This window comes from Scophthalmus maximus, chromosome 22 (genome assembly GCF_022379125.1).
Source record: "Scophthalmus maximus strain ysfricsl-2021 chromosome 22, ASM2237912v1, whole genome shotgun sequence".
In the NCBI taxonomy this organism is placed as follows: domain Eukaryota; kingdom Metazoa; phylum Chordata; class Actinopteri; order Pleuronectiformes; family Scophthalmidae; genus Scophthalmus; species Scophthalmus maximus.
In genome coordinates, this window is record NC_061536.1 from 12154360 (window position 1) to 12181766 (window position 27407).

General features: G+C 42.4%; 1 protein-coding gene across 3 annotated transcripts in view; it reads left to right on the plus strand.

Annotated features, from left to right (window-relative positions):
- atp9b (ATPase phospholipid transporting 9B) overlaps nucleotides 1–27044 on the plus strand; it is a 35115-nt gene extending 8071 nt beyond the window's left edge. For all 3 annotated transcript variants that reach the window (XM_035621302.2, XM_035621303.2, XM_035621301.2), the window contains 23 exons: nucleotides 329–380; nucleotides 2369–2463; nucleotides 4018–4098; nucleotides 5889–5964; nucleotides 7641–7717; nucleotides 10626–10786; nucleotides 11001–11143; nucleotides 12475–12587; nucleotides 14564–14818; nucleotides 17515–17676; nucleotides 18013–18105; nucleotides 19012–19095; nucleotides 19860–20030; nucleotides 20110–20208; nucleotides 20303–20392; nucleotides 20746–20890; nucleotides 21330–21394; nucleotides 21549–21704; nucleotides 21799–21863; nucleotides 21976–22084; nucleotides 22207–22264; nucleotides 23395–23598; nucleotides 25245–27044. In XM_035621302.2, coding sequence (XP_035477195.2) covers nucleotides 329–380; nucleotides 2369–2463; nucleotides 4018–4098; nucleotides 5889–5964; nucleotides 7641–7717; nucleotides 10626–10786; nucleotides 11001–11143; nucleotides 12475–12587; nucleotides 14564–14818; nucleotides 17515–17676; nucleotides 18013–18105; nucleotides 19012–19095; nucleotides 19860–20030; nucleotides 20110–20208; nucleotides 20303–20392; nucleotides 20746–20890; nucleotides 21330–21394; nucleotides 21549–21704; nucleotides 21799–21863; nucleotides 21976–22084; nucleotides 22207–22264; nucleotides 23395–23598; nucleotides 25245–25381 — 2691 coding nt within the window. In that variant the 3' untranslated portion in view covers nucleotides 25382–27044. The remainder of the gene's footprint in view (nucleotides 1–328; nucleotides 381–2368; nucleotides 2464–4017; nucleotides 4099–5888; nucleotides 5965–7640; nucleotides 7718–10625; nucleotides 10787–11000; nucleotides 11144–12474; nucleotides 12588–14563; nucleotides 14819–17514; nucleotides 17677–18012; nucleotides 18106–19011; nucleotides 19096–19859; nucleotides 20031–20109; nucleotides 20209–20302; nucleotides 20393–20745; nucleotides 20891–21329; nucleotides 21395–21548; nucleotides 21705–21798; nucleotides 21864–21975; nucleotides 22085–22206; nucleotides 22265–23394; nucleotides 23599–25244) is intronic.
- The last annotated feature ends 363 nt before the right edge of the window (nucleotides 27045–27407 follow it).

Below are 27407 nucleotides of genomic sequence, written 5' to 3' on the forward strand. Positions count from 1 at the left end.
GCCACAGTGTTGATTACAGTTATGATGTGACCGTGAAACCGATCGTGCACTTCTGAGCCAATAAAAACTCACCTGTGGTGCTGGTGATCTCGGGTTTCAGCTCGGGACCCGACGTGAAATCTAGCTGCTGCAGGAAAGTGGACAAGTTAAATTTCCATTAGCGCTTTAGACAGACTTTAAAGAAAAAAAACGACCCAACTGATTCTCCTTCACCCTCCGGTCAAGGTATTGACCTTGTTTAATTATTCAGGGAGATTCAAAGGGGCTTTTGCCACAGTGCTCAATAACACACGCTGCCATTTACACTCCTCTTTTTCTTCTCTCGTAGAACCAAAGGATTCCTGCCGACATGATATTCATGAGAACGTCGGAGAAAAATGGTGAGCAAGCAGAGTGTTCCCGAAAAAGATTGTAAGATATTAAAAGGATGGAAAACATCTTGACAAGCATTTATACATAATTCTAATCGACAGCTAACTGGTTGCTCATGTGTTGGTCATGTGTGGGGTTTAGAAATCTGTGCACATGGTTTATAAGCCGATCTGTCGGATTCCTAGTCTGTGCCTTCAGATTTGTAAACTCTGCAGCTCGGATACAGTCGCTCACACTAGATGGTTTTAGAGTTAAAAGCACAGAAAATACAACATTACACAATGAAAGGAGTGAAACGTTCAATGCACAAAATAGTGCATAGATAAATTCTGTGTTTCTTAAAAACTTGGCATATGTCCTAAGTAAAGTGCTGCTCTCAAAAGCTGTTTTAAGTCATGAACACCTGAAAAATTTGGTCTGGATATTGTCAGGAATTTGCCTTTTCACATATGACGAATGTAGCAGGAACATTTCTGGAACATTCTGTGACATCTGGGTGGAGCATGCAGGACATAGGATAAGCTGTGTTTTTGTTTTCAGTCATCAACACGCCCACTCGCTGTGAGATTTCTGGAGATTTTCTGGAGAAGTTTATTAGGGGCTGCCAGGAAAAGTTCCAGAGCAACGTTTACTTTGAATATTTTCATTCTTCATTATCTTCGTCTCCAAAGAAGTTCAGGAAAGTGTCCGGACTTCCATGCGTATGTGAAGTGTTTGAAGCTTTCTCAAGTGCGTCTCTTCCTGAAAACGTCACGGACACCGCACTTCCTGTCCTCGGCAACACACCTGTCAATTCCTTCCGTTATTTGTTAGCAGTAATGGTAATCCACAAAAACAACACACCGTACGTGTGACAGAATGCCGAACTGCTGAACTTTGTCTGCCCCGTGGCACTTTGACATCGTCCGATCAAGGCGGCGCGTGATTCATATGATGTATTTTTACATTGTTCAAGTGACTGATGATGCAAATCCCAATTAATCAATGAGCCCGGCTCTTTTCTGAGGGACACCGGGAGAAAACGTGCGTGAGGACATCATTTCCATCAGTCACCGATATGTCAATATGCTTGACGGGGATTTGTTGATGTCTTTATGCCCCTAACACACTCACAAACATGCATAAACACTCTTTCACACCCACACACTCATATACTTTGTTTTTCACACACACACACACACACACACACACACACACACACACACACACACACACACGCACACTGCAGCAGTAGTTATGCGAGGAGCTGAGCTGCCACTGCAGCAGAAGGAAAGCATGAATCATCCTCCTTGTGTTAATGTTTTCCATCGTAGTTAACCCTCCGCGGATGGTTTATTGCCGCCCTTTGCCCTCGCTGTCAAATAGTGGCTCTCATCCATCCGTTTCATATGTAATATTACCTCGGATCAATGCAGGTCACGACTGCTCAACGTTTATCGGACCTCGCGGTTCCCACAGCGGCCACAGACAGATGCACTTTGACATGTGCCAGTTCATTATGGTAACACGACTTTAACAAAAGAAAGTTGACATTTAAGACCTGTTTGCTGTATTAAACCCATTCAAACACACGAACGCCTACTAAATAGATTTAAACAGTTTTTGGCTCAACATTGTTTGAACCTATAAAACCTGCTTTAAATTCCAGTTGGTATTCCAGGGCTAAATAAATTGCTGAATATTATACAAATATATATGAAATCATGCAAAATCCTCAGGTGTCGGTGTGAAATTGTGATAAAAGCAATCAATCTTTGAAAAATGAATATAATGTCATTAGGCTGCAACTAACAATTATTTTCATTATCGATTAATCTGTCGATTATTTTCTCAATGAATTGTTTTGTTGTTTAGTCCAGAAAATGTTGAAAAATGTTGAATTAAATTTAAGGGGAAATGTAAGGCAAGCATGAGGACATGAGTTTGAGCTTCTACACTTGGATACACCTTTATATCAAAGTGACAACATTTCTGTCCTTTGTTTTTGTTTTTCCAGGTTCCTGTTTCATCAGAACAGATCAGCTGGACGGAGAAACGGACTGGAAACTGAAAGTGGCAGTCGGCTGCACACAGCGACTACCTGCAGTGGGGGTATGTCTACATTACAACGCAGTGAATCTCTGGTAACAGACAAACCGACTCTGAGCGAAGCGAACGGGCGTCGTGTTTTATCACTAAAAGCATTGCTCATTAAAATGAAGTCGTCTGCTGCTGTGATGGAAAAACCTAATCACTGATGACAGACAGCAGGAACAATCTGGACCTGACAGCAGCTTCCTCTTTTTCCTACTGGAGGCGACACTCAAGATTTAAGTCGAGTTGATGGCGTTGTTGCCACTTAATGTGATCAGATAATTAAAGTTTCAGCAAGTCATCTGACGATTGGGTGTCCAGATTGGGTTTCCAGGAACCTGAAGATGGCTACAGTGTTGTCTTCGGTGTAGCCAGTTTTTATCTTGTAAGCATCAGTTTTATAATCACACAGTCAACTGAGAAGTTCTCCAGAGTGTTTGAGAGTTTCTCTCAATCTCAGTTTTTTTTTTGTCAACAGTCAAAATGAGTCAGTTTGATGCACTTGTAAGATTAGAACAAAAACAGCTTAGTGTGACTGAAAAGAATCAGGTCACAACTTTCTATATATTGAGTAACAACTGATTTTAATACTCAACAATTGTAAAACTTAGTTTTTCTTCAAATCTCTGAAGTCGGTGGTAGAAATTAGTTTTAAGTTTTACCTACCAGTTCTGCAGATGAAAGAATTCTCTGTCCTTTATTCCTGTTTCTACTCTCAACTACAACAGAAAAACGGTATTTGTGAGTTTATATGTTTGAAGGGGACTAAAAATCTAAACTTTATTGAGAGACCGTAAGATTCTTCAGAGTCGCTGAGACCATTTGCCTGCGAAATGCCGGGGAGCAACTCGACCCTCCACTGGGGGTTTCTGTAAAATAATCTTCCCTGCTCCTCTTTAACCGCTCTGCCCGTGTTCTCACCAGGAGAACACTATCTGAGCATGACTGAGGGCTGCCGGTGTCGCTGCAGAGGCTGCCTGAATAATTTAATGTTTACAATCAATTTTTTTCTTCCACTATGGGTGGAAACTAAAGGCTGGTGTTGAGTGTGACGGACGGGTCGTGGGCTACAGGCTTACTTACAGTACTTGTTGGGATGACTGAATGATCGGTGTTATTGTGTCTTTGAGGTTCTGCTCTGTTTTCAAACTGCTTCATGTCATTTATGCTCTTTTATTTATAATAACACCAGTGATTTATTGGGGGGAAAAAAAGGTCCACTAAATTCAGATTTGATAAAAATCATAGATATTTATTTTAATTTGACAGCGTAATTTTAATTTAAGGTCAATTCATTAGCTAGTGATGTTTCCTCAAGGAACAATTTGTTTCTGCCACTAATTTGCGTGCTTAGCTACATAGGCATTTAAGTAACACTCATCTAATGCGGTTTAAAAGTGTTGCTGCAAATATATGAACATAAATATTGGTAAACATAAAATATGCTAAAAGATGCAAAAATCAGAAACACGTAAGATTTAATATGTTGACAAGTTAAAGATCTTGTTCAAGTCTTCAAGACTGAAGATTTTAATCCTCTCCCCTGTTTTCCGCCATGTCTCCTCGTCTCAGGACCTCTTCTCCATCAAAGCCTACGTCTACGCCCAGAAGCCTCAGCTGGACATCCACAGCTTCGAGGGGAACTTCACCAGGGTACAGTCGCCTCGTTGACGTATTTACAGCCTGTTAAGAAAACCAAATCTTTTTCAAACACATGCAGATTGTCCTATAGAAACTGCGACTGGACGCAAGAGGACGTGTATCACCGCAATATGTTGACAAGTGGCCACAATGAGCTCTTCTGTGTCCATCTGGGCCCGTTGTTATCTCCAGCAGGCGTGCCTCTTACATCACAGGCAGGTTTCTCGCGGCTCCGGCTCCATCCATCCCGTCTTGCTTGTTGCTCAGTGATTTTTTTTTTTTATCCTTTCTTTTTTTCCTTCTTTTTTTTTTATTAATAGGAGATTAGTGCAGCCCCCACAGAGAGGAGGGCTCCGGTACAAAGGGAGGCTTTGTGGCCCGTCTTCACTCTTGGCCACACACCAGGCTTAGTGAGCGAGCACTTCCTCCGCTCATTCATCCTCCGCGGCCTTCCTTTGCATAGCGTGTGCTTTTAGTCCGAGCAGGATGGGGGGAAAAAAATGGGTTCCCACAGATCTGCAGCAAATGAAGTTACCTATTTATGAGGGTTCCCCCACCTCCCCCCGTTTTTTTTTCTTAAGGCGGATATTGTGGCTTTGTTTCTGTGGTCTCTTTTTTTTTATCTGAGACCCTGCGCAACTATGAACACCATTAATATGATGCCAATGTCAGAGCGGTCAAGCGTTCCTGCAAACTTGCCATTTATTTTTCATGCACCCTTTCCCATGTGTGAGCGGACTGACAGGATGCGGGTGCTTAGGTATCATAATTATCATATCAGGGAAGCTATTTGAGCCCGAAACCGGAGCCTCGACTCCGGCGCTCCTGACTCATGCCCTTTTTTCGGCATTCGTCTTTATTTAAGAGAGAGAGGGGTGAAACGGTGGAAGGGTGAAACAGGACGCTTCTCCAGGGAGCGTTTCTTTATCACGGAAATCTCATCTACATGCAACTCTCTATACTGTGTTTTTTAAAAGGAGCCTCTATCTCCATGCCAGATCTAGGCAACGTATTGATAAAGGGACTTACTGTATCGCCACAGTCTGCACAACCGTGTCAGGTGCTTGTGAAAATTAATGGCACAGCAGATCCCGGCCATTCTGTTCTCAGCCTGTGTCTTCACTGAGCTCCGTTACCTTGGTTTTCTTCAAGCTAAATATTTCTTTTGTATTAAGTCTCGAATAAAATTGCAAATAAAGTTATTTTGCTGGGAAATTTTTAAGAAAAAGTTTTGAAACCAACGAAACCATCATCTCAGCTGAAGACATTTGTCCTCAAATGAGATGCAGAAAGCCTGTTTTACAGTAAATGTTAAAAATTTGTCATTGCCATATTATATCTCTCATAAATATTGTAAACAAACAAGAAGCTCTGTTGAAGAAAGTGTTTTACCATCTTTTTTAAGATCTATCGTAAAGAATTCAAGTCGATGAATACCAAAATTGCTCAAGAAGAGAATAAGAGAATTTATTTCTTCATCGCATCAATTGTCTTATTAAATCTAAAAGTAAAATTCACGACCTCCTCTTCTCAGCTTTGTTTTGCTCATCTGCTCCGGGGCTTCACTGAGCATAGCAATTAGCAGTCGGCTAATTGCAGAAATAAATTCACCTCGTTGAGGATATCTCTCCTTTGCCACTGGGTAGTGTTCACTGGCTGTAGTGTGAGAGATTCAGAGACACACTCACAGTGGCGGCAGATTTACAGTGTAAAAATAAATTATGGTTTACCGTCAAGGTCAAAACCAACATGTAAACTCGCTCAAAGTTATGTGTTTTTTGTTCTTTTATATTTTGCTACAGGAAGACACGGACCCACAGGTCCACGAAAGTCTGAGTATTGAAAACACTCTGTGGGCGAGCACAGTGGTTGCATCTGGTAAGTGTATTTTTATTGAAATGATATCACAGATTTGTTTCAGTAAATGCTAATAAAAAGGAGTTACAGTACCAGAGGTACATGTGACCTCAGTGACCCTGGTTCAAGTCCACTCACTGGCCCCGTGTTGAACTTCAACCTCATTTCTATTTAAATAAATGTAGGTGATGGAAACACATGCTTGTTCATATATTTTCTGTTGCTTTTACTTGTGCAACATTTTCAGTCGCCAATAGCAGTCCCTGCTCTTCATACTTAATCATTTAAGTGATTCTTCTTGGTCTGCGCCTCAACTTGCGTTGCACGAAGGATCCGTGGTATTTAAACACCAAGCTGTTTTCTGACAGAAATGTCCAGAAGATTTGGTCGGGTCATTTTTTCCTGAGTTTGTCTTCCACATTTGATGAACACAGCAGGAGATTGTCAGAGTCAGACACATTCACGCCAATAGGACAATTGGCGTAATATTCTGTGGCGTCTGGGTAGAGCATGTTGTGTAGGTTGTCACATGCTGCCCGTCGGGACTCCAGTCGGGACTCCAGTGTACGTCTGAAAGCGGCCTTCGGAAGGCGTTTGATTTGACGCCGCTCTGAGACGAGCCACAGTCGAGGTGTTGCTCCCCCGCTTCAACAAAGCGAAGTGATCCCCCACAGAAACAGTTGTGTCAGTTGAGAGTGTTTTTCTCGCTCTCAACTGACGGCCACACTCCATTGATTTGCGGTATTCGCTCTCCCCTCTGGCCTGACCTTGAACGGAAGAAGAAACGTAAAGCCTGACTTAGACCCCTTACGTCATCTCTTCTTGGGAATGTCATTGTCCCTCACGAGCGTCTCCTTGAGAGACTCCTCATCGCCTCTGCAGTGGGCTTCTGAGCACTTGAACCAACCGGCCCATATTACCTCTCTCTTAAGGCCCCCAGTCCAGCTGCGATGAGAGAATTAAATGCGCGCATATTCAGATTGAAGCCCTCGCTGCACGCTGAGCCACTCGCCATTTGTCACATGGCTTAATATTTCTGAAGTTAGCAGTCAACGAGAGCAATTCGTCAACCTGTAGTAACCACTGGTTGCTTTTTCTTCACTTGCTTCCTTTTGTTTTCTGCCCATTTTTTCAACTTTTCCTCCCATTTTTTTTTTTTAATAGTTTGGGGATTTCAGGGCTCGTGTTGAGGTTTATTAGCGCCTCCTGCTCTCCCATTAAGCTCATTTAATATTAATGACCCATTAATCCTTTTGTAATAAAGCCACTGTAATGAATTGGCAAATAAAGATGGAAGCATATTGATCAGGTTTTTATGAGCTTCCGTCGGGCGGCTGAAGGCCTCGAGAGTCTAAGCGTATTAAACTCCTGTCTGTTGGCCTGAGTGGCAAGGAGACAAAACCGCCTCGGCTCAGCCTTATTGTGTTTCCTCTCATGCAGTTCATCTTACTTGACTGAAATGAGTGTGTGTGTGTGTGTGTGTGTGTGTGTGTGTGTGTGTGTGTGTGTGTGTGTGTGTGTGTGTGTGTGTGTGTGTGTGTGTGTGTGTGTGTGTGTGTGTGTGTGTGTGTGTGTGTGTGTGTGTGTGTGTGTGTGTGTGTGTGTGTGCATGTATGTTTGTGCATGTGAGTGTGATGGTGGGGGTGATGTTCAGTTAATGAGCAGCATTACTTTCTTTGTCTCTCTCCTCTTGGCAGGCACAGTGATAGGGGTGGTGATCTACACGGGCAAAGAGACCAGGAGCGTCCTGAACACGTCGTACGCCAAGAACAAGGTGCACGTTTTTTTGGGGGCGGATTTTCAATCTCTGCAGGAAACACTCACCAAGATACTGTTGATTTGTTTTGACCGGTTTCGTTCATGCTGACACTTTTAATCAAATGATGGGATTGTGAGGATGTTGTAGTTAATAGTTTGGTGTATGAAATCATACACAATTTAGGACATTGCAGAGCCCACAGCAATTTGAGATGACATCTTCAGATTGTTTTCTCCAACCAGCAGTCCAACACCCAAACCGTTTCCATTTTCTATCACATAAGTTTTATGTGTCTAATCTATGTGTCTAATCTAATCTTTGTCTTATGTCATAAGACAAAGATCCGATACAGACCGTCACAGTTTCCGACACTGGAACAATTGTTTCAGATTCATGGAAAAAAAATGTATCATCCTTATGGGCATTTTGGAAAGATTTTGGGGATAAAACTAAACGTCTAACTCACAAACACTAAAGGCCCCCTTCAGGTGATGCCTGCTTGAACCCTAAATGTTTTTACAAAAGCGGCAAGGAGGGTAAAACACAACACACAAAGAGCAACATCTGCTCCAAGTTCCCCTTAATGCCATCTTTGTTCCCCTGCCTCTAATCACTAATCAATCACTGTGGCAAGGTGGCTTTTTAACCTTGACTCTCTAGATAAAGTTGGACCTGTCAATGCTAAAGGTCAGCGCCAGTGGCTAATTAACCAAAAGGGAAATTAACTAACCGAGGATTTAAATGACATTTTGCCCAGAAAGTTAATCCCACAGAATCCCCATCGAGCGTTTTCTTTTTTTCCCCCTTTTTTTTCGTCCCCAGATTGAGGAGATTAATGGAAGTTTGATTCTAAATCTAAGATTTTTTTTTACCTGGAAGATAGCAGGTCAATTAATAGAGGCCAGGCAGGCAAAGTCTGCCCCTCTGATGCTCTCTTTGGTCACACCACAGCCCCCCCCCCCACTGCAGCACAGTTTTGACACCGGTGTCTTTTTATTGAGAACGCTGAGGTGGCCGGGTCGAACCCGCAGAGGAGCCACTGTTTTGTGTAAGCTCGCCCCGCTGAGAGGAATTCAATATTTCAAGGAGATGATGTCAGAAACTGCCAATATGGAGACTGGAGATTGCGGGGGAAAGTCGATACAGTGCGGCTAAAGTCGCCGGAACGTTTTGGCCTCATATAATCTGTTGTGACACCGGCCGGGACAATGCCTGCACTTGATCAATGTGACAAGGGGGATGTGAGACAGACTCACTCTTTTCTCTCGGTATTGTTTGACACATCTCTCTCCCTCTCTCTCTCGGAGACGGAGCAGTGTCCATTTGACGAGAGGCCGCTCTTCAAAAAGACTGTTCTGTTTGTGCGCATCGCGGTCACTCTCTTCACATCTCCCTCAGACTGTGTTCCTGTTAAGTTGTTTACCGCGGAATCAATTTCTAGTTTATTTACTCGACTTCCTCAGTTTGCCGGCGACACAAGCTCTAAACACACTATTCGCTGACTGACGTCCCGATGTTCTGCAGTTTTTTTTTTAAACTAGTGAATATTCTCGTACTTCAACTCTTTGTCAGATTTCACACACATGATAAAACACAAGCATATTGAATCGTTCCCTTTCACTTCAAATTGGCTTGGGAGATGAATGGAGTAAAAAAAAAAAAAAAAAAAGCACCTTTATTCATTGATAGCATCTTTAGGTTTGAGGTAATTGAGTCCTTCCCTCCTCCTTGACTGAATGAGTAATGACTTCATCCGATCCGCGGCAAAAGCCTGGAAGAAAATTCCGACTCGCCATTGTTCGGGCAGAAGGAGGAGGGTGGGTCCTTTCTGCTTTTCAGGCATGCACTGTCTTAATTTTTCTTCATTTTAATCCAACCCAAACCCCCTATTTTTCTCAATTGCTCAACCATGAACCATGTAAGTGAGGCACCGGGGCGGGGAGACGCCACCCTCTCGTTCACCCTCACCCCTTTCCCCTTTTCCCCCTCTCGCTCCAGCTACCGGGAGGTTCAACAGCAACTGATAAATCAGTCACACTGGTCTCTCCCAGCTCTCCCAGTCCTCAGGGGAACGGGGCTTGGTGGGGGCTTAGGCACTGGAGGAATTTTTTGCTTGCTTTTTATATGTGCCACCACCCCCCCTCCCCTCTCCCCTCCCTTTCAGAGACGTTCCTTTATTTGAGGGAGGAGAGATGTTATGTTCTGCTGTTTTTGTAAGCGTGGTGCGTCAGATGAAAGCCCTCTGTGTACAGGGCTTTCGCTGTGAGCGCTGCCAGAAAGGGGAAGGGCGCTTCTTTATTTGACATCTTTTTCCCACATGCTCCATTGGCTGGGAGATGCACTCGAAAAATAAGACAACTCTGACCCCCCACCTCTGCTCCCCTCCCTTCCTTTTTTTTCTCTCCAGAGAGCCATGTCAATATGGGAACTTTCTCTCTTTCTTTCTTTTTTAAGGCCGTTTGACTGTGTGCTACATTCAAGGACAATACTTCAGCATGAGATGTTTGTTAGTTTACCACAAAATAGTGCAACCAATAAACGTACTTATGCCGTACACACATACACACACACACACACACACACACACACACACACACACACACACACACAAACAGTTTGCATGATAAAAGCCTGCAGCTGAGAATGTCTTTCATCGTTTCCCCGTGTAGCATGTGGTAAGGTTTTAGCAGCAGATGGGAAAGTTACAGAGAGTCTTTCTCTAGGATAGGTTGTCAAAAAACAAAAACAAATAAGATGTTTACTCCCAATCTCCAGCCTGGACTTCATTTAGTGAGATATTTAATTCAAAGGACATGCAGATGTGTGGATTGCTTTTAATACGTGCACTCTTTAGATTTTACAATTTAGAAATATCTGACTCTAACCAGCTTGTTTTGACCTGAGACCCCTTGTCCCCCAAAAGGTGGGCCTACTGGACCTGGAGCTGAACCGCCTCACCAAGGCCCTGTTCCTGGCCCAGGTGGTTCTGTCTGTCGTCATGATAGCGCTGCAGGGGTTCGTGGGTCCTTGGTTCCGCAACCTTTTCCGATTCGTCGTGCTTTTCTCCTACATCATCCCCATCAGGTACTTCACTGAGGAGTTCTGGGGTTCTTGTCATTCTTTTCAATTGTGGCTGCTTTTTGTTCTATCTATATCCAGATTGTTTTAATTTTTTCCGTTCCTTTTCTAAAGGCAAAGATTAATTTGAAAATCCAGTTTTGAAATCCAAGTTTTTCTGTGTGCTTTGTTTTCAGCCTATTAAATTGTACAATGAACTCCCTCTCTCCTCCTTACGCAGCTTGCGTGTCAACCTGGACATGGGGAAGTCGGCCTACGGCTGGATGATCATGAAAGACGAGAACATCCCCGGCACCGTCGTGAGAACCAGCACCATCCCCGAAGAACTGGGCCGGCTGGTCTACCTGCTGACGGACAAGACCGGTATGGAGTCCAACACACCGAAGAGAGATTTACATGAGGAGATAGTTTGGTACTTAATCTAAATAGGGTGTGCGTGAGGGCTGAACCATGGTTCACAGCATCATAACATTAAAGTTGCACAAGGTGACAACACACACAGAACCGACAGCTAGCAGGCCGAGATTTTTTTTTTTTTTTCTCAAAGCGTGTTTTGCTTTAAAATCGCTTACTGCCCCTTTAAAGAATCCACTTTAATGCTTTGTGATGATGAGCATTTTTTGGACACTGTAAAAGAAAGAACAGAACCAAGGACTACAGTTTCTAAAAAAGAATAAAAAAACATTTCCAGGTGCTACTCTGCTTCTATCTCATTTCACTATCATGGCCTCGTTCTCCCTAATAACAAATGGCCGCTCTTTGCTAACGCCGGCCACCGTCCTGTGTCGAAGTGATAAACTCCCGCGGCGCTCCTAACATGCTTCTTTGTCTCGCTGCGCCGATCTGAGGTAGGAATAGATTAGCAACGCAGCCAATTCATCCGGGCTTGATGGTTAAAGCGCACGGAGAGAAGAACAAAACAATCAATCCCATTAGGATTGGTTAACCCCGTGGCTCGGATGTTTCTGGAAGTTAGATGCCCTCTAATCAGCTTCGCGCTCTATCAGCACACGTTCTGGCAACAGGGCGTCCGTTAAACAAAAGCCATTGCCCTAATTTTCAATGTTTTTCTTTTTCTTTTCTTTTTTTCTTTCTTCATTGTGTCTAAACATTTTAACTCAGTCTTTGTGGACGCAATGATGTGTCTCTTCTGTTAATGAGAGAGGACACGCCGTCCATTCTGGTAATAAGATTAGGTCAGTGAGATGGCAGTACATTGTGTGCAAGTGCTGTGTGCGTGCTGTCAGAGAGGAATGAATATCTTTTAAGTTTTTTTCTAAGAAGTACAGTAGTGGCAGTGTGATTTCATCACCTCTGATGTATTTTTACTCGTGATTAAACATTTAAACAGCTGACATTTTTAGAGAAATACTTCATATTACTCAAAATTTTGTAAAGATGTTATTGTTTTATTATGATTTATTTTTCTTAGTTCCACATTTGTCAGAAAGCGTTTGGGAGGAACTGAATCAGGCATTGCAATGTCATCCAGTGCTGCAGGCTGACTGACTGTCTTTGGTCCTTTTACCTTTGAACTACTTTTTTTTTTAGGTTTTCTCCCTAGTCTTAAACATTAGGGCTGTAAAATACCACAACCCAAATAATAGAATATAATAATGATGATAATTAATCCAGCAGTAGAGCACAGTTTGTTTTGTTGAGTTGTAACGGATAGAATGTTCCTCTGATTTCAGGCACTCTGACACAGAATGAAATGATCTTCAAGCGTCTGCACCTGGGAACAGTTTCCTACGGCACTGACACCATGGATGAGATACAGAGTCACATCGTCAAGTCATACGGACTGGTGAGTTGTCGTGCAACGATCCAATGTAACCTGGGAGTGAGGAGGGGGCGTGGGTTATCACCGGGGTTGTTACACGTGTGTGGAATTAAGGTGTTAAAAAAAACAAGGGATTTTGTTGAAAAAAAAACTATGATATTGGATACAGGAGATAAACAAAAAAATTAACACAGGGACACAGGTATTAATGTCATCAATTCCTATGATAAAGATAAGTGTAGATTATCCAGAGTGTAAGTCTGGACAGATCGAAGCAAAGTAAAGCAAACGTGTCACTCCAGTAAAGGAGTGGGTATGGTGCTATACTGCACTCCATGTTTTTCCCTGCGTACAGTATTCCCGCCTCTCCCTGTAGATCAGTTTAATCAATTTTTATATTTAGCGAAAGGACGAGTTTTCCAGGAAAAGAAAAAAAACATATTGTTCATTCATCACCGTGTCCCCGAGCGGCTCCCTGCACTGTAAGGGTTTTTCTGACTCGGTGGCTCGGATCTGGTTGGAGTCTTGACAGAATGATATTGTTCGCTCTCAGCCAGCTCCAGAACAGCTGGTCCGACGCCGAAAAACCATCTGCCCCCACACCCTTATGTGTAATCTCAGCAAATGAAAAATGACTGAGTGCTTTTTTTAACGCCGCGGAGCAGCAACGTCTCTGTCCGACTGACACGTACTGTTGTGTTCTGTCACAGTGAAATGTAAAGGTGGTTATTGGAGCACACACAGAGGTTTTATTTAAATATTAAAATTGCACACGTCATCTTAAGTGATGTTAGCTAGATTAATGTAATTATCAATGAATCTCTTTGTTATTTTTATGATTAATTGATTAATCATTTGATTTCAAAGTTCACAGAAGAACCATATTCAGGTTCATAATTTTGACTTACTTGAAAAGGTTTACATATATATAATGTATATATAATGCATCAGTTTCCTCAGACTGTCACATTCCTGCATCTCCTCTGTTCAGCCTCTGTCTGAAACACTTGGTTTTAGCTAAGGCACCTCCCTCCTGATAAAGCGCAGTCTGCTCTGATTGGCTTAGCTGGCCCCACTCTGTTGTGATTGGTCTTCCAGCGCGTGAAGAAAGTTCTCCCGCTCTCTCGCTTTACTCGTCTTTGTTGGGGGCGTGCCAGACTAACCTCTAGACAGGCTCTATGCATTTCCATTAAATGGTGATGTCACCATATTATGGAATTATCAGCATAATACGTCTCCTAAGAATCCGTTTTTTAAATTGTTGCCAATTAATTAAATAGGTTGACATTTTTGGCATTGCGATATTTTCAGTTATTTATCCTTAGAATAAAAATAACTAATTCAATACAGTATATCTAAATTTTAATTCTACCAGATTTCTTTCTTTCTTTTTACATATACATGATATTACATGTACTTTACTATTCAAACATCGTCCAACTCCTCATCTTGTATCATGTTACTTCCTCTCCTCACACTACAATAAATGTGTCATGACAAAATCGAGCCGGCGATCTCTCTATGAATCACTCTGTTGCTCTTGTTGAAGGTTGTCGTCTTGTGTCCTTATCCTTGTCCTGTCCTGTCCTGCCTGGCAGGACTGCAGGTTAATCATAAGCCCAAAATCAAATGCTTTCAGTGGAGCGCATCGCCCCCAGTCAAACGCAGCTGGCACAGTGGGCGGTCTGCCCGCTCGCTGGTCCCCACCCTGTCAAAATTATGGTTGATGTCAAAAGGCGGAACACGTAAAAAAAAAGAAAAGAAAAGAACAAAAAGGCCCTGTAACCAGATATGACACGATAAAGGTGATGACACACCACTTCCTCTAACTACTGCAAGTTTGAGAGTAGATCTACTCATCTATCACGCGCATAGAATTTCTAGCACTGAATTGGTTTTGTTATATTTCAGATTCAAACTTTAGTTAAGTTTAGTTTGCCGTAGATTGTATATGAACATTTTACTTTTCCCAGCACTCACACTCACTGTTGATATTCCAGCCAGTGACGTCCCAGCCGTCTGGCAGCGGCACCGGTGGCGTGACTCCGTCCAAGAAGACGCAGGCGTCCGGCCCAAAGGTTCGCAAGAGCGTCAGCAGTCGCATCCACGAGGCGGTGAAGGCCATTGCCCTGTGCCACAACGTCACGCCCGTCTACGAGTCGCACGGCAGCGCCAACGGAGAGACGGAGTCGGCCGAGGCTGACCAGGACTTCAGCGACGACAACCGCACCTACCAGGCCTCCAGCCCCGATGAGGTAGAGATAAGATACGGTTAACATTTATTTTAAGAAGTCAAATTTACTGATTTCTAAAAATGTGGTTATTAAAGATTAAAAGTGTGTTTCACAGGTTTCTCCAAGAGATTAGAATATTTTCCTTCTGGCAACTCATACTTAAACATCTATATATGAGGTGAAAGAAATTTTTCTTTTTACATATTAGGTTGTTGGACGAAGTTTATTTCTTTAGCCATAGTCTTTTTTTTTGTGTCTGTTTTGCTCTTTTCAAATCAGAGAGATAAACAACCAGATCCCAAGATGCTGTTTTTTTAGTTTTTCAAGTTAATTCTGGCGAGAAAAGAAACACAGAAGTTCATCAGCAGCAGACCCCCGTCGTTTCCTCTCCGTCTCAAAATGTTTTATTGGTGATCCTTAAACAGCCCTGTTTGTGTCGTTATAGTCATTTCACGAGCAGAAAGTCAGAGGTCGTGAATTCCTTTGTAGAGGTTAAGCTCTTTTAATTGTCTTGTATTCGCTTCTGGAGAATTTACTGCCGAAGGAAGAATGCAGCACAAAAAAAAAAAGATCCCCAAAGGAGCATCTCCATCGCTTCTGTTCGTTTTTGCTTGTTTCTTCGTGTGTACCCAAAAGTTTGGCATTTTTATGAGGGAGGGTCCTCAAGACTTTTAGTTTATCTGCGTTCTGATGGATCAATAAAGAAATCCAAGCAGAATGTTTATGACAGATAAATAAGTGCTGGAAAACTCGGGGAAAAGTTTTAGTATTAGTATTTGTTAAATCTATAAACCTTCCCACACTAACCCAGCTTCAACAAGACCGTTGACGCGTTTATCACCCAAGTACGCGTGAGGCTCCATAAAGCCCCCGTGATAATTTGCTTACTTTCTGTCAAACCCCGGCTGATTCGTCGACACGTCATAATGAAGATAAAAAAAGGTGTCGAGGGATAAATCGTCCTTTTCCATTTGGCCCGTCCTGGATTGATGTATATATATATATTTATTTATATACCCCCTGCTCACTCCGCTTTATCTCTCCATTGTCTTACTCCGCTCGGAGTGATCAATATTTAATTTTCTCTCCTGAGACGATGAGAGGTGGAGGAGGCCTTTGATTGCCGGCGGAGCTACGCTACTTCATTCTTTGTTCTTTCTCTTGTCCGTCTCTCTCCTCATCACTCTCTCTCTCTCTCCTCGGCCTCATCGACGGCCTCATCGGATCTTGTTCCACCGTGCCTCCGCTCCTCAGCCCCTCTAATGTAATGAGCCGTCGTTAAGGAGATGGAGTGGGCCGGCCGCTGCGGTCAGAGCAGGGGGGGTCATCCAGCAGCAGACTCCTCCCGTAACCTTTGACCCTCGTAATATCAGACAAGAGCATGTTTGACTGTAGCCCCTTTTAATGACTTGCCACGTCCCGGAAAGTGGGTGCTTCGTCATATCCAATTGGACGGAACTGGCAGCCTCAGTGAGTCGGTACCGTAGAAGGAAGGACGGCGGTATTTTATAAAGTTAAAAAAATCCTTATGAAACATAATTTATTCAGCAGCACAATCATATTTTTATGATTCTTCCAACGCCTGTGTGTTATTTTACCATGTTTGTATCTTTTATCTTATATTTAATTAACTGTAAAGCACTTTGGTCAACTCATGTTACTTTTAAATGTGCTTGACAGAAATAGAATAAAAGATAATATATAAAATAACTGCTTCGTAATCAAATGTAAAACGATGTTAAACTATTTCAAAAATTATTTTAGCACTTGAGTGGATACCCCCTTGTTCTTGCCAGTAACATTATGGAAGAGTTTAACTGTTTTGATTTCTTTTTTTTAAAGGCAGCGCAGCCAGTGTGATTTACATGATCACTAGAGCGTTGTGAACACAGTTGAAAATGATTGATCCGGTTGTTGTCGTCGTAAAGTAGTCGGCGGCAGCAGCGGTCTTTTCTATTACTGTCGTAACACGTGATTCATGTGCAGTTTTTATCAAAGTTGACAAGGCTTTAAATAGTTTCAGTGGAGCTGATAAAGTCGATTAAAAGAGCTTGGTTCAGGATCCTCGACACACACACACACACACACCAGGATAATGACACACAGATGTGTGTTAAGTAAATATAGGCAGCCCTTTTTTACGGAGCTCAAAGCGGGGGGGGGGGGGGGGGGTTGGGGAGAGAAATGATAGGGTATTACCAGGAAGTTCCAATTTGTAGGTCAGAGTATAATAACGACCTTTGAGCGAGCAAATTGAAAATGAACCCATTGAGGATTGAGTCGTGTGCAGCTGAACGCTCACTCGGGGGGCCGCAGTTCCTGCTGCAGAGAGAAAAAAAAGGGGAGGAGAAGAGAAACAGAAAAACACTTTATCTGGAGCTGAATGAGAAGAGCTCAGCTCAGCAGCTCGGGAGATACGGCGACTCTCCAGTGCCTCGTCTCTCTCCACACAGAGTCAAACCACAGTCAATCAGCTGACCGTATCACTACTCAGCTTCTCTTAGAAGTAATCACAAAATGGATTTAATCTGCATCAAATGTGTCATATTTCTCCAGATTTTCCTTTTGTGTTTTATCACACACACAAAAAAAGGCAAGATCCATCACCCTTTAATCATTTTGAGTTCCTCATTGTGTCACATGTCAAATGTCACGGTTCACGGTCGTTCTTTAGCCACGTGAGACGTTTTTTTTTTATTTGCGCGCGTCTTCCTCAGGTGGCGCTGGTGCGCTGGACGGAGAGCGTCGGCCTGACCCTGGTCAACAGAGACCTGTCCTCCCTGCAGCTGAAGACTCCGTCGGGCCAGATTCTCTCCTTCCACATCCTGCAGATCTTCCCCTTCACCTCGGAGAGCAAGAGGATGGGCATCATCCTCAGGGTGTGGAACCTCGTGCATCACCACGATGTTTATGAGTGGATGCTGCTTTCTCTGTGGTCTCATTTTAGTGATCATTCTGGTCTGTCTTCAGAATTGTCGGATTTGACTTGTGTTTACCGAAAAGCCTTTTGTCCTCAGTTGTCTTGCATGCTGCATGATGACTGGTGTAAAAATACACAGATTTTTATGTGGCTGATCAGACAAGTTTTCAATTACTTTACTGATGGTTCAGGATTGATCATTTCAAAAAGGCAACGGTTATAAGTTCACCTGTTTAAATCATTAATTCAGTAGGACAGGAAAAACTCCTAATTGTAATTTTCTAATCTGATTCAGGAGGAGTCAACGGGAGACATCACTTTCTACATGAAGGGTGCGGATGTTGCCATGGCGAGCATCGTCCAGTATAACGACTGGTTGGAAGAAGAGGTAAGGCTCCACAGATGTTTGAATCCACCAACAGTCGTGTCCTAACGGAGTTAAAATCCTGAAGACTGGTTGATCAGATGAGGGTTTGGTTTCATCATAATCTTAAGGATCATAATTTGAATCCTTATTTTTCTCACTTAAAATGAGGCACTCCGGAGGAAACTGTCATAGAAATAAAAATATTAAAACTTATTATTAAACGGATTAGCATAAACAACCGATAACTGACAGAAGTTAGTAGGGGTTAAACCTCTTTATAACCAGGACATCCATCGAGGGGGCGACAGGCCCAGTCTACACCAGTTTAGCGGTCGAAGGTCTCGTGTGCATATGTTCATAATTATATTGGCATTATTGAGTCATTCAGCACCGGGGGGCGGCTTTTGATTTAATTAGTGGCCTAGATAAAGTTGAGGTAATTACAGTATGTCATATTCCTGCACAATGGTGCTAATGATGTGCGTTGGCTGATGATATCCCAGTGTCAGACCAACCAACCCTGGCGCCACGGTTACTCTGCTCGTCAATAACCAATCAACGGGACAGATTCGCTCCCCATTGGTGTTTCATATCAAAAATAAACCGCCATCCCTTTTGTTTTACTCTGTGTCCTCTACATTTCACCACAGGCTACGTTATTCAATATTGATTTCTTTTGGGTGTTGGTTAACAATATGTCGCTATTGACTTTACTGCACATGGTGTACTTATACAGCAACAGCTGCTCTAATAGAATAGATGATCTGTCCTATATTTGATGTGGTGCGTAATTAAACGTACAAAAACTTCAATTTTTACATGAGCCCAAATCCTCATATTCGGCCAAGAAATTGAAGTTTTTCCAAAAAATGCTTTGGAAGTTGATAATCCATGTGTGTACTAACGTCGTCTTCTTCTTTGTGTCAGTGTGGGAACATGGCCAGAGAAGGTCTGAGGACGCTGGTGGTGTCCAAGAAGTCTCTGTCCGAGGAGCAGTATCAGGACTTTGAGGTACGGAAGAACACGGATGTACTTGACTCACATCTTTACATATCAAATGATGTAAAAAATTTCACACATCAGAGTTCACCGAGTTGTCTGTGGAGATTCTCATTTATCCAGTTTATAGTTCATCGTAGTTATCCACAGCGGTGTTGAATCAGGAGCAACTGGACTTAGTTGTAGATTCTTGAGGTGACACGTCTTCCAAGAATCTACAACCAGGTCCAGTTGCTCCTGATTCAACACCCTTGAGGATACCGTATAGCTATTTCCATGAACTGTGGAAAATATCGGGAAAATTTGATCTCGACTTTTCCCGGAGTTTGCTGTATTCTCTCAGGTGCTCACTCTGACAAATTTGCTGGCAGGAAAAGTTTCTGAAAATGTCCAGAGCAACATTCTAGGACATTTGCCTTCTTATATACAGCCCCTCCGGAAAAGTTCAGGGAAATGTCTGGACTTCAGTGCATGTCTGAAAACAGCTTATATGAGAATATGCAGTATGAAATAAACAGTATGATGCATAATTATTAATTTGTCAGTGGAGACAAAAAAAATCTAAAAGTTTAAATATATCTTGTAAGCACAATCAAATAAGCAATTCCTCAAAATTCTGCCTCATTTTTCTCCAGAGAAGTATTTGGTTAAAAAGAAAATCACCATCACATTTTTTCCTTTCCCCTCAGTTTTTAAACTGCTCTGTTTACCATTCCTTTATTTTTTTCTTCCACTCTTTTTTGTTTTTGTCCCCACTTTCCTTCCTCGCCGCGCAGAATCGCTACAACCAGGCAAAGCTCAGCATCCACGACCGAGGCCTGAAGGTTGCGGCGGTGGTGGAGAGCCTGGAGCGGGAGATGGAGCTCCTGTGTCTGACCGGTGTGGAAGACCAGCTGCAGGCCGATGTCCGGCCCACGCTGGAGCTGCTCAGAAACGCCGGCATCAAGGTGAGCGAGGGAAGGAACCACGACGACGACACAAAGACCAGAAGTGCAATCCATCTTTCTGATTTTTTATTTTGCTCAGATTTGGATGTTGACGGGGGACAAGCTTGAGACGGCCACGTGCATCGCCAAAAGCTCCCACTTGGTGTCCAGAAGCCAAGACATCCACGTCTTCAGACCAGTACGCTCTTTTTCTTTTGGGCTCTTTTTTTTTATTTACTCGTCTCGGTTGCCTGACTTCTCGTGGCTAATTGTGCTGTGTGGCTCTCGAGCAGGTTTCGAGCAGAGGAGAGGCCCATCTGGAGCTTAACGCCTTCAGGAGGAAACATGACTGCGCTCTGGTCATCTCCGGAGACTCCTTAGAGGTGCTACAACACACAACACAACACCGCACAGCACACAGTGACATCTCCTCGTGCAGCAGATGAGGCTGAGGATGAAGCCAAGTAGGCGATGAGAGAATAAAAAGCGTTTCCCAGCCAAAACTAACACTGCGGAGTTCAACCAAAGCCTTTAGGAAAAAGTGAAACACAACATTTTTTTAATTAAAAGCAAAGCAGGAGTTTGTTAGTTTTAGTTTGAAGGGAAACTGATCAGCGTTTTCATTTTTATCGGTCTATAATATTCGGTTTCAGTTAAACAGATCGATGTGTTGTAACAAAGCTTTTGTTGTCAAGGAAACTTGTGTTAAGCATCATTTTCCTTGTGGCGTTTGCAGGTTTGCTTAAAATATTACGAGCACGAGTTTGTGGAGCTGGCATGTCAGTGTCCGGCCGTGGTCTGCTGCCGCTGCTCCCCGACCCAGAAGGCCCAGATTGTCCGACTCCTCCAGCAGCACACGGACAACAGAACCTGCGCCATAGGTGAGAGCCGACAGATACAGTATGTGGTGGCAGCAGCATGTCAATGTGGGAAAAATATCTGTGTGGCTACAGCTCAGTCCCTTAGGGAGGAGAATAGTAGACAATGTGTTAAAGACTCTTTTGGACGGATGAATTTTAAAAAGTCCAGGCGATTGTTTGATACTTTGATGGGTTGAAGAAGGTAAATTGACCAACTACTAACCTGTAGATGCTAAATTGTATATTCAACACAAACACACACACACACAAACAAATGTACAAGCACATACTACTATCGACAGATACCAGAGAAAAAAAACATTTACTACTCTCTTCTATTACCTACTTCATCCACAAGATGGCAGCCAAAGCTCACTGAGAGAAACAGACTGAATCATTGTCTTGTTACTTTCATAAGCTTGCGCGTGTGTGTTTGTGCGTGTTTTCTGTTTTGGCGCAGGTGATGGAGGAAATGATGTCAGCATGATCCAGGCTGCTCACTGTGGTATTGGAATCGAAGGAAAGGTAAAAGGCCTCCATGATCAAACTAGTGATCTTGAAACTCTTGAAATATTTAAAATTAATATATCAAGCCCTCAATTCATGGTCCTGGAGAAGAGCTGTACTATTAAAATCAAATTACACATGGTGTTTTATTTACTGTGTGTCTCGCCAACAGGAAGGAAAGCAGGCGTCTCTGGCCGCAGACTTCTCCATCACTCAGTTCAAGCACATCGGCCGCCTGCTCGTGGTTCACGGCAGGAACAGCTACAAGCGCTCGGCGGCGCTCGGCCAGTTTGTCATGCACAGAGGGATGATCATCTCCACCATGCAGGTGCAGCAACATGGTCAAAACTACATCTACAATGTTGACAGTAAAGTTACTAACTCACAAACTTAATGACATTCTTTTTTTTTTCTGTCCTCAGGCAGTTTTCTCCTCCATATTCTTCTTTGCCTCTGTGCCCTTGTACCAGGGTTTCCTCATGGTTGGGTATGTGCCTCTCCCCCAAAAAGTCTTATGATCTTGTGTTGTCACATCCTCACAATCCCACAATGTCTGGATATATATTTGATTATGATTGTGTTTGTTTTGATCATTTCAGGTACGCCACGATCTACACCATGTTCCCAGTGTTCTCCCTGGTCCTGGACCAAGACGTGAAGCCGGAGATGGCGCTGCTCTACCCAGAGCTTTACAAAGACCTAACCAAGGTAAAATCACCTTTTTACAATTTGAGAATATTGGATAAATGCTTTTTATCCCCTCATTTTCTTCCCTTTCATAAAATATTTAAGTACAGTTGCACTCATTGATAATTCTTCGTTCTTTTCAGGGACGTTCACTGTCTTTCAAGACTTTCCTCATCTGGGTTTTGGTCAGTATCTATCAAGGTAAGGCAATATCAAGGTAATATCGCCAAAATGTCAGAGAGACACTCTTCAACCACCAATTCCATCATTTCCTCTGTGTCTTAATACCGCGAGCTCCCTGGCCCCTCAGAAATCTCACACAGTCACTTTCTCAGTATCTTAGGTTTCCAACCACCGTCCACGTTTACGTGCAGCCTTTTGTCCGTCCAGTAAATCGATATTTGTGTAATCGCTAAGCCATGCGGCCGTGTGTGAGAAAGATCTATGTTTCTGCTCAAGCGTGACTTCCTGACAGCTCAAGGTTTTTTTTTAATTAAAGGTCCAATACCAGGTCTGTGGAAAGAGAGAGAGAGAAAAAAAATATTAGGCACCAATCTGGCTTAATTTATTACAGAGGTTGACTCGCTGGAATGCACCATAGAGGAGACAGTATGAAAAAGTAATTATGCGATTCACTTATAGGCCATTAAGCTCAATTTGTGTGGTTTTATAATAAAATGAAAGGCTGCCAAGATACAGGAAGGCACCGAGGGATGAGTGAGTGTCTGAACACTGAGAGACGTTCACCAGACTGAGACACACACACACATTCACACACACGCTCATTGTGCATCTTATAAACCCCAATAAAAAGTGATGTCACTGAATCAGTCTCTTTATCTCCAGACAGATTAATCCTACACTCAGATTCACAGTCGCATCAGATTCCCGGTCGCGTCACAGGTTAAAAAAAGCTCATGAATTAGAACGCCACAACTTAACACTTTGTAGCTCTTGTAATTGAAAAATAAGGAGAAAAGAATGTAGGTGATGAACACCTAGACATCAACAACGTAAATGTATCAGATTTGATTTCATTAATTATTTTTTAAACCAATTTTCCTGAGAAATTGATGTAAATTGAGTTTTTTTCTTTCCTATTTCACAATGTTAAGGAAATATATATTCAAAGTTCCTGGATCTTTTCATTGGATCCACACGGAAATGTGTGGATTCTGTGGATGAAACCGTGACCTTGTCGTCGGTAACAGTTTGGAGCAGAGCCACCTTCTAACAAAGAAAGTGTAATCCCTCAGACACTGATTTAATTTCCAAGTGAAGAAACTTTAATTGGTTGGATTGGATGTGTGTTTTCCTTTTGGCGCCACCAGGTGGCATCCTCATGTACGGCGCGCTGGTGCTGTTCGAGTCGGAGTTCGTGCACGTGGTCGCCATCTCCTTCACGGCGCTCATCCTGACCGAGCTGCTGATGGTGGCGCTCACCATCCGCACGTGGCACTGGCTCATGGTGGTGGCCGAGTTCTTCAGCCTCGGCTGCTACCTCGCCTCGCTCGCCTTCCTCAACGAGTACTTTGGTAAGTACCGCTTTTTATATTTCAGAGGGTTTGTAGTATTTACTGTCTGTGTGTGTATATGTATGTGTATATATATATATATATTTACTTGAAGTATACATGACCTATTCTCTTTGAAGTTAACATCCATGAGATTGAAGAAAAACTAATATGAGCAGTGTTGCACTAAAGCAATTTTATCATTTTGTGCCAAATGATTGATTATTTTATCGTTATTTTATTTTCTTTAATTACCAGTTACTGATTTGTACATAACATGTCAGAAATTAGTCGATGTATCGACTAGGGCTGGGGGCCATACGGCCAAAAATGTTCTCAAGATAAAAATGTTCTTATGAGTCGATATCGATAATTATAATTATAATAAGACAAAGTTTTGCTCCTGAAGGTTGTGGTTTAAAACAAAAAAACTCATACCATGTTAGCACAATGCAAGAGCAATATATCGATATATAGAATTTTTTTTATATTGCTAATTATATAGCACTAGTATTCACATTTCTTGTTGAGATCAAAAACAACCTCAAAAATCCAAAGGAATTCTCACATTTATGAAACTGAAACCAGGAAACGTTGAAAAATTACAGAAGCGTTTAATCCATTATGTAAATAGATCTAAATCAACTAATGTTTTAAAATGTTAAACTAATTCTCATTTACTTACCATAACTATAACCAGGACAATTTAACAGATTGGTTTGTGATGCTCAGGACTGAACTTCAGTCTTCCTCACCGCTCATCCGCCTGTTGAGTTTGATGTGATGCTTTCTGACACCTAAACATTGTGCAGTAGTTCAGCTCTGTGCTTTTGTTGCTTCTTCTTCTTCTTCCTCTTCTCCTTCTCTCCGTCCCTCAGTGTTAACCCGCTAATGTTCTTTTGCTCTGCACTCACTGTTTCTGCTGCACCTTCTTTTGCTTCTGTATGTCGGCGACAGGCATAGGCAGAGTCTCCTTTGGAGCTTTTCTTGGTAGGTGTGCAGCCTGTAAAAAAAAAAAAAAAAATTAAAATCCATCCTCTCTGTTGTTTCTTTATGTTCCGGTGATGTTTAATGTGTCGCATCTGTTTTTCTTTTGAGATTTGTGAAGGTCACACGCTCCGCACGTTGTTTGTTTTGTCTCATGTCAGTTGTGTCATTCATCTGTGCCAGTGTTTCTTTTTTATTTTTGTGATGTGACAAATACACAAACTTCAACTCATCATGTTGTTTCATCTCTTTAAATGAAGTGATGGCGACTCTCCCATTACTTGACTTTGTGCCTACAATTACGGTGGCCCTAAAGTGCAAAACACAACGACAAATGGGAAAGCACGACAGCAAATCACAAAACACGACGGCGGATACGAAAAACACCGGCAAATATACAAAACACAGTGACAGATACAAAAACACAACGAAAAATACAAAAACACAAGGATTAATATGAAAAACACAACAGCAAATACAAAAACGCAACGGCAAATACAAAAAATGCAACTGCTAATATAAAAACACAAGGGCAATTCACAAAACATAACGGTAATTACTAAAAAAAGCAATGACATATAAAAAGGCCGTTGTGTTTTGTACTAAAAGGCCACCGTTTATAATCCTGTACAGTGAAAACACAATGCTGACGTGTAATGTGTCCGTCTGTCCTCCCACAGACTTGTCGTTCATCACGACTTGGCCTTTCCTGTGGAAGGTGTCGGCCATCACGCTGGTGAGCTGTCTTCCTCTCTACATCATCAAATACCTGAAGCGCAAGTTCTCACCGCCGAGCTACTCCAAACTCTCCTCGTGAGCCCGACTCGGATTCAACCTGGATTTGGTTTTTCGTACTTCTCTGCTTCCCTGAGCTTTCTATTTCCAGCACTTTCTTCTTCTTCTTCTTCTTCTTCTTCTTCTTGTTTTAAACTCACTGAGTGATCCTCAGTGACGGACATGTGACCCGTGGGAGGTCGAGAAACCACTGGAACAATGGAGAACAATTTGAGTAGTTGTTCTTTTTTTCCCCACTCAGACTTGGGATTACTTGAAAGGTGGGAGCACAAAGTAAAAAGACAAAAGGAGTGATGGATTTTTGCACTTCGAAAGGCCTGAGACACTCGACTTTGTGTCGACCTGCTGCCTTCCTCTGTTCTTCAAGCATTCCAAACAAATCAGCTCCGAGTGTCATTTCAAACACTTCTGACGCTCTTTTCTTTGGATGTTTAAACCTTTTTATATGTGGAATTATTTCCCCAAGTGTTAATTTTTATTATTATTATTATTCACTTTATTATACATATTAATTGCCCCCGGGCTGCATATTTGAACAATGTTGAGTTGCCGTAAAAGGGATAAAAAACAATCTTCTCACTTTTACGTTTACCTATGTAACTGTAAATCAAAAAATAAGCCTTTACACGCAGCTTTAAAATACTACTGCCGTCGATGTTAATAACCTCACTGCGTTAGATTTTTTATTAACCAAAAATCACATAAGGACATTCAAAGAGAAACTGCTGAGCATTTAATCCTGTATAGGAACCTCTGTGTACCTGCTGCTGTTCTGTCTTTTTTTACACTTTGTTTTTTAAAGACAGTGAATGACGTCATCGGGCTCATCCCTTCTTGTAGAATTAAAACCAGCACTCCAAAGCAACATTAATAAATGCTGCCTCGTCTGCGTGTGCTTGGCCTCGGTTCAGTCTGTCGGCGGCCACTCTGTGCCTCATCACGATGTACGTCGATGCACCCAAGCCGCGTTTCACAATTGAACAATCAGTCCGAGATCTCTCGCCCGCTGAGCCACGTGTGAGCTTCAAGAAGCTCGTGTGTAATCCTGCTGCTCCTCCCTGACAACTTCTCCTCGGATGGCAAAACCACTTCGTGGCCCTGAAACACACTGATGGCTTCATATTATTGAGAATATCACAGCGGTGGACGTTTTACGTTCAGCGCTTTTCCAAGGGCGAATGAGTTTTATCATTCACTCCACGACGAACTCTCGAAGCGTTGAGCAAAGTGCGGAGAGAAAGTCGAGTCAATCTGTTAAATATATCAAGTTCGGCTCGTTTCATTTGTCAGTTGTTTTTGCTTTTTCTGAATCATTATTGAGTTGAACTCAGGTCGATCATTCCTTAAACATCGGTTGTCTTGATTGCGGCGACCACACTGTAAAAATGTTGCTCGACAATGAGACAGAAAAAAAGTGGAAGTAGTTATTCAAGGAACGAGTCAGTGTGAGTGCGTCATTTCAGTGCAAATTAAAATTGGTGATTTACATTTTATTTTTTTTACAAAATAGAAATTCCCAATGTCGATTCTTTCGCTGTCATCGTTTGATGTGTGTGTGTACGTGTCGTTGTTGTATAAACTCGCTCCCCGCGTCGACGCGGCGGTTTCCAACAGTGTCTGTTATTTATAATGTTGTTTATTGATTGAAAGGTAATAAAAAGAAGCTACAAATTTGAAGAAAAAAAGAAAAAAACGTTGCAGTTTCTCGGCACAAATTCAAGACTGTCCAGGTTTCATTCAAGCTTGAAATGAATCGTACGGCCAGTAGATGGAGGGAGAGACCAGACATGAGGGTAAAGGAGCATTTCAGTCAGAGAGATGGTCCATGCTTGGTCATGATGAACTTATTTAGTACATATATTACTTCAGGTCAGTGTTAGTGTTTCTTATATAATCCCGTACTGTAACATATCTAATCAGATTGACATTCAATGTGTTGCTGTAAACTAAAAATGCTGTTAAGGCTGCAATTTTTAAAAAATCTATTTGAGAAAGTAAATTTTAGGAGCTACTCCTGACGGATTTTCACTTGTACAGCAACAAATGTT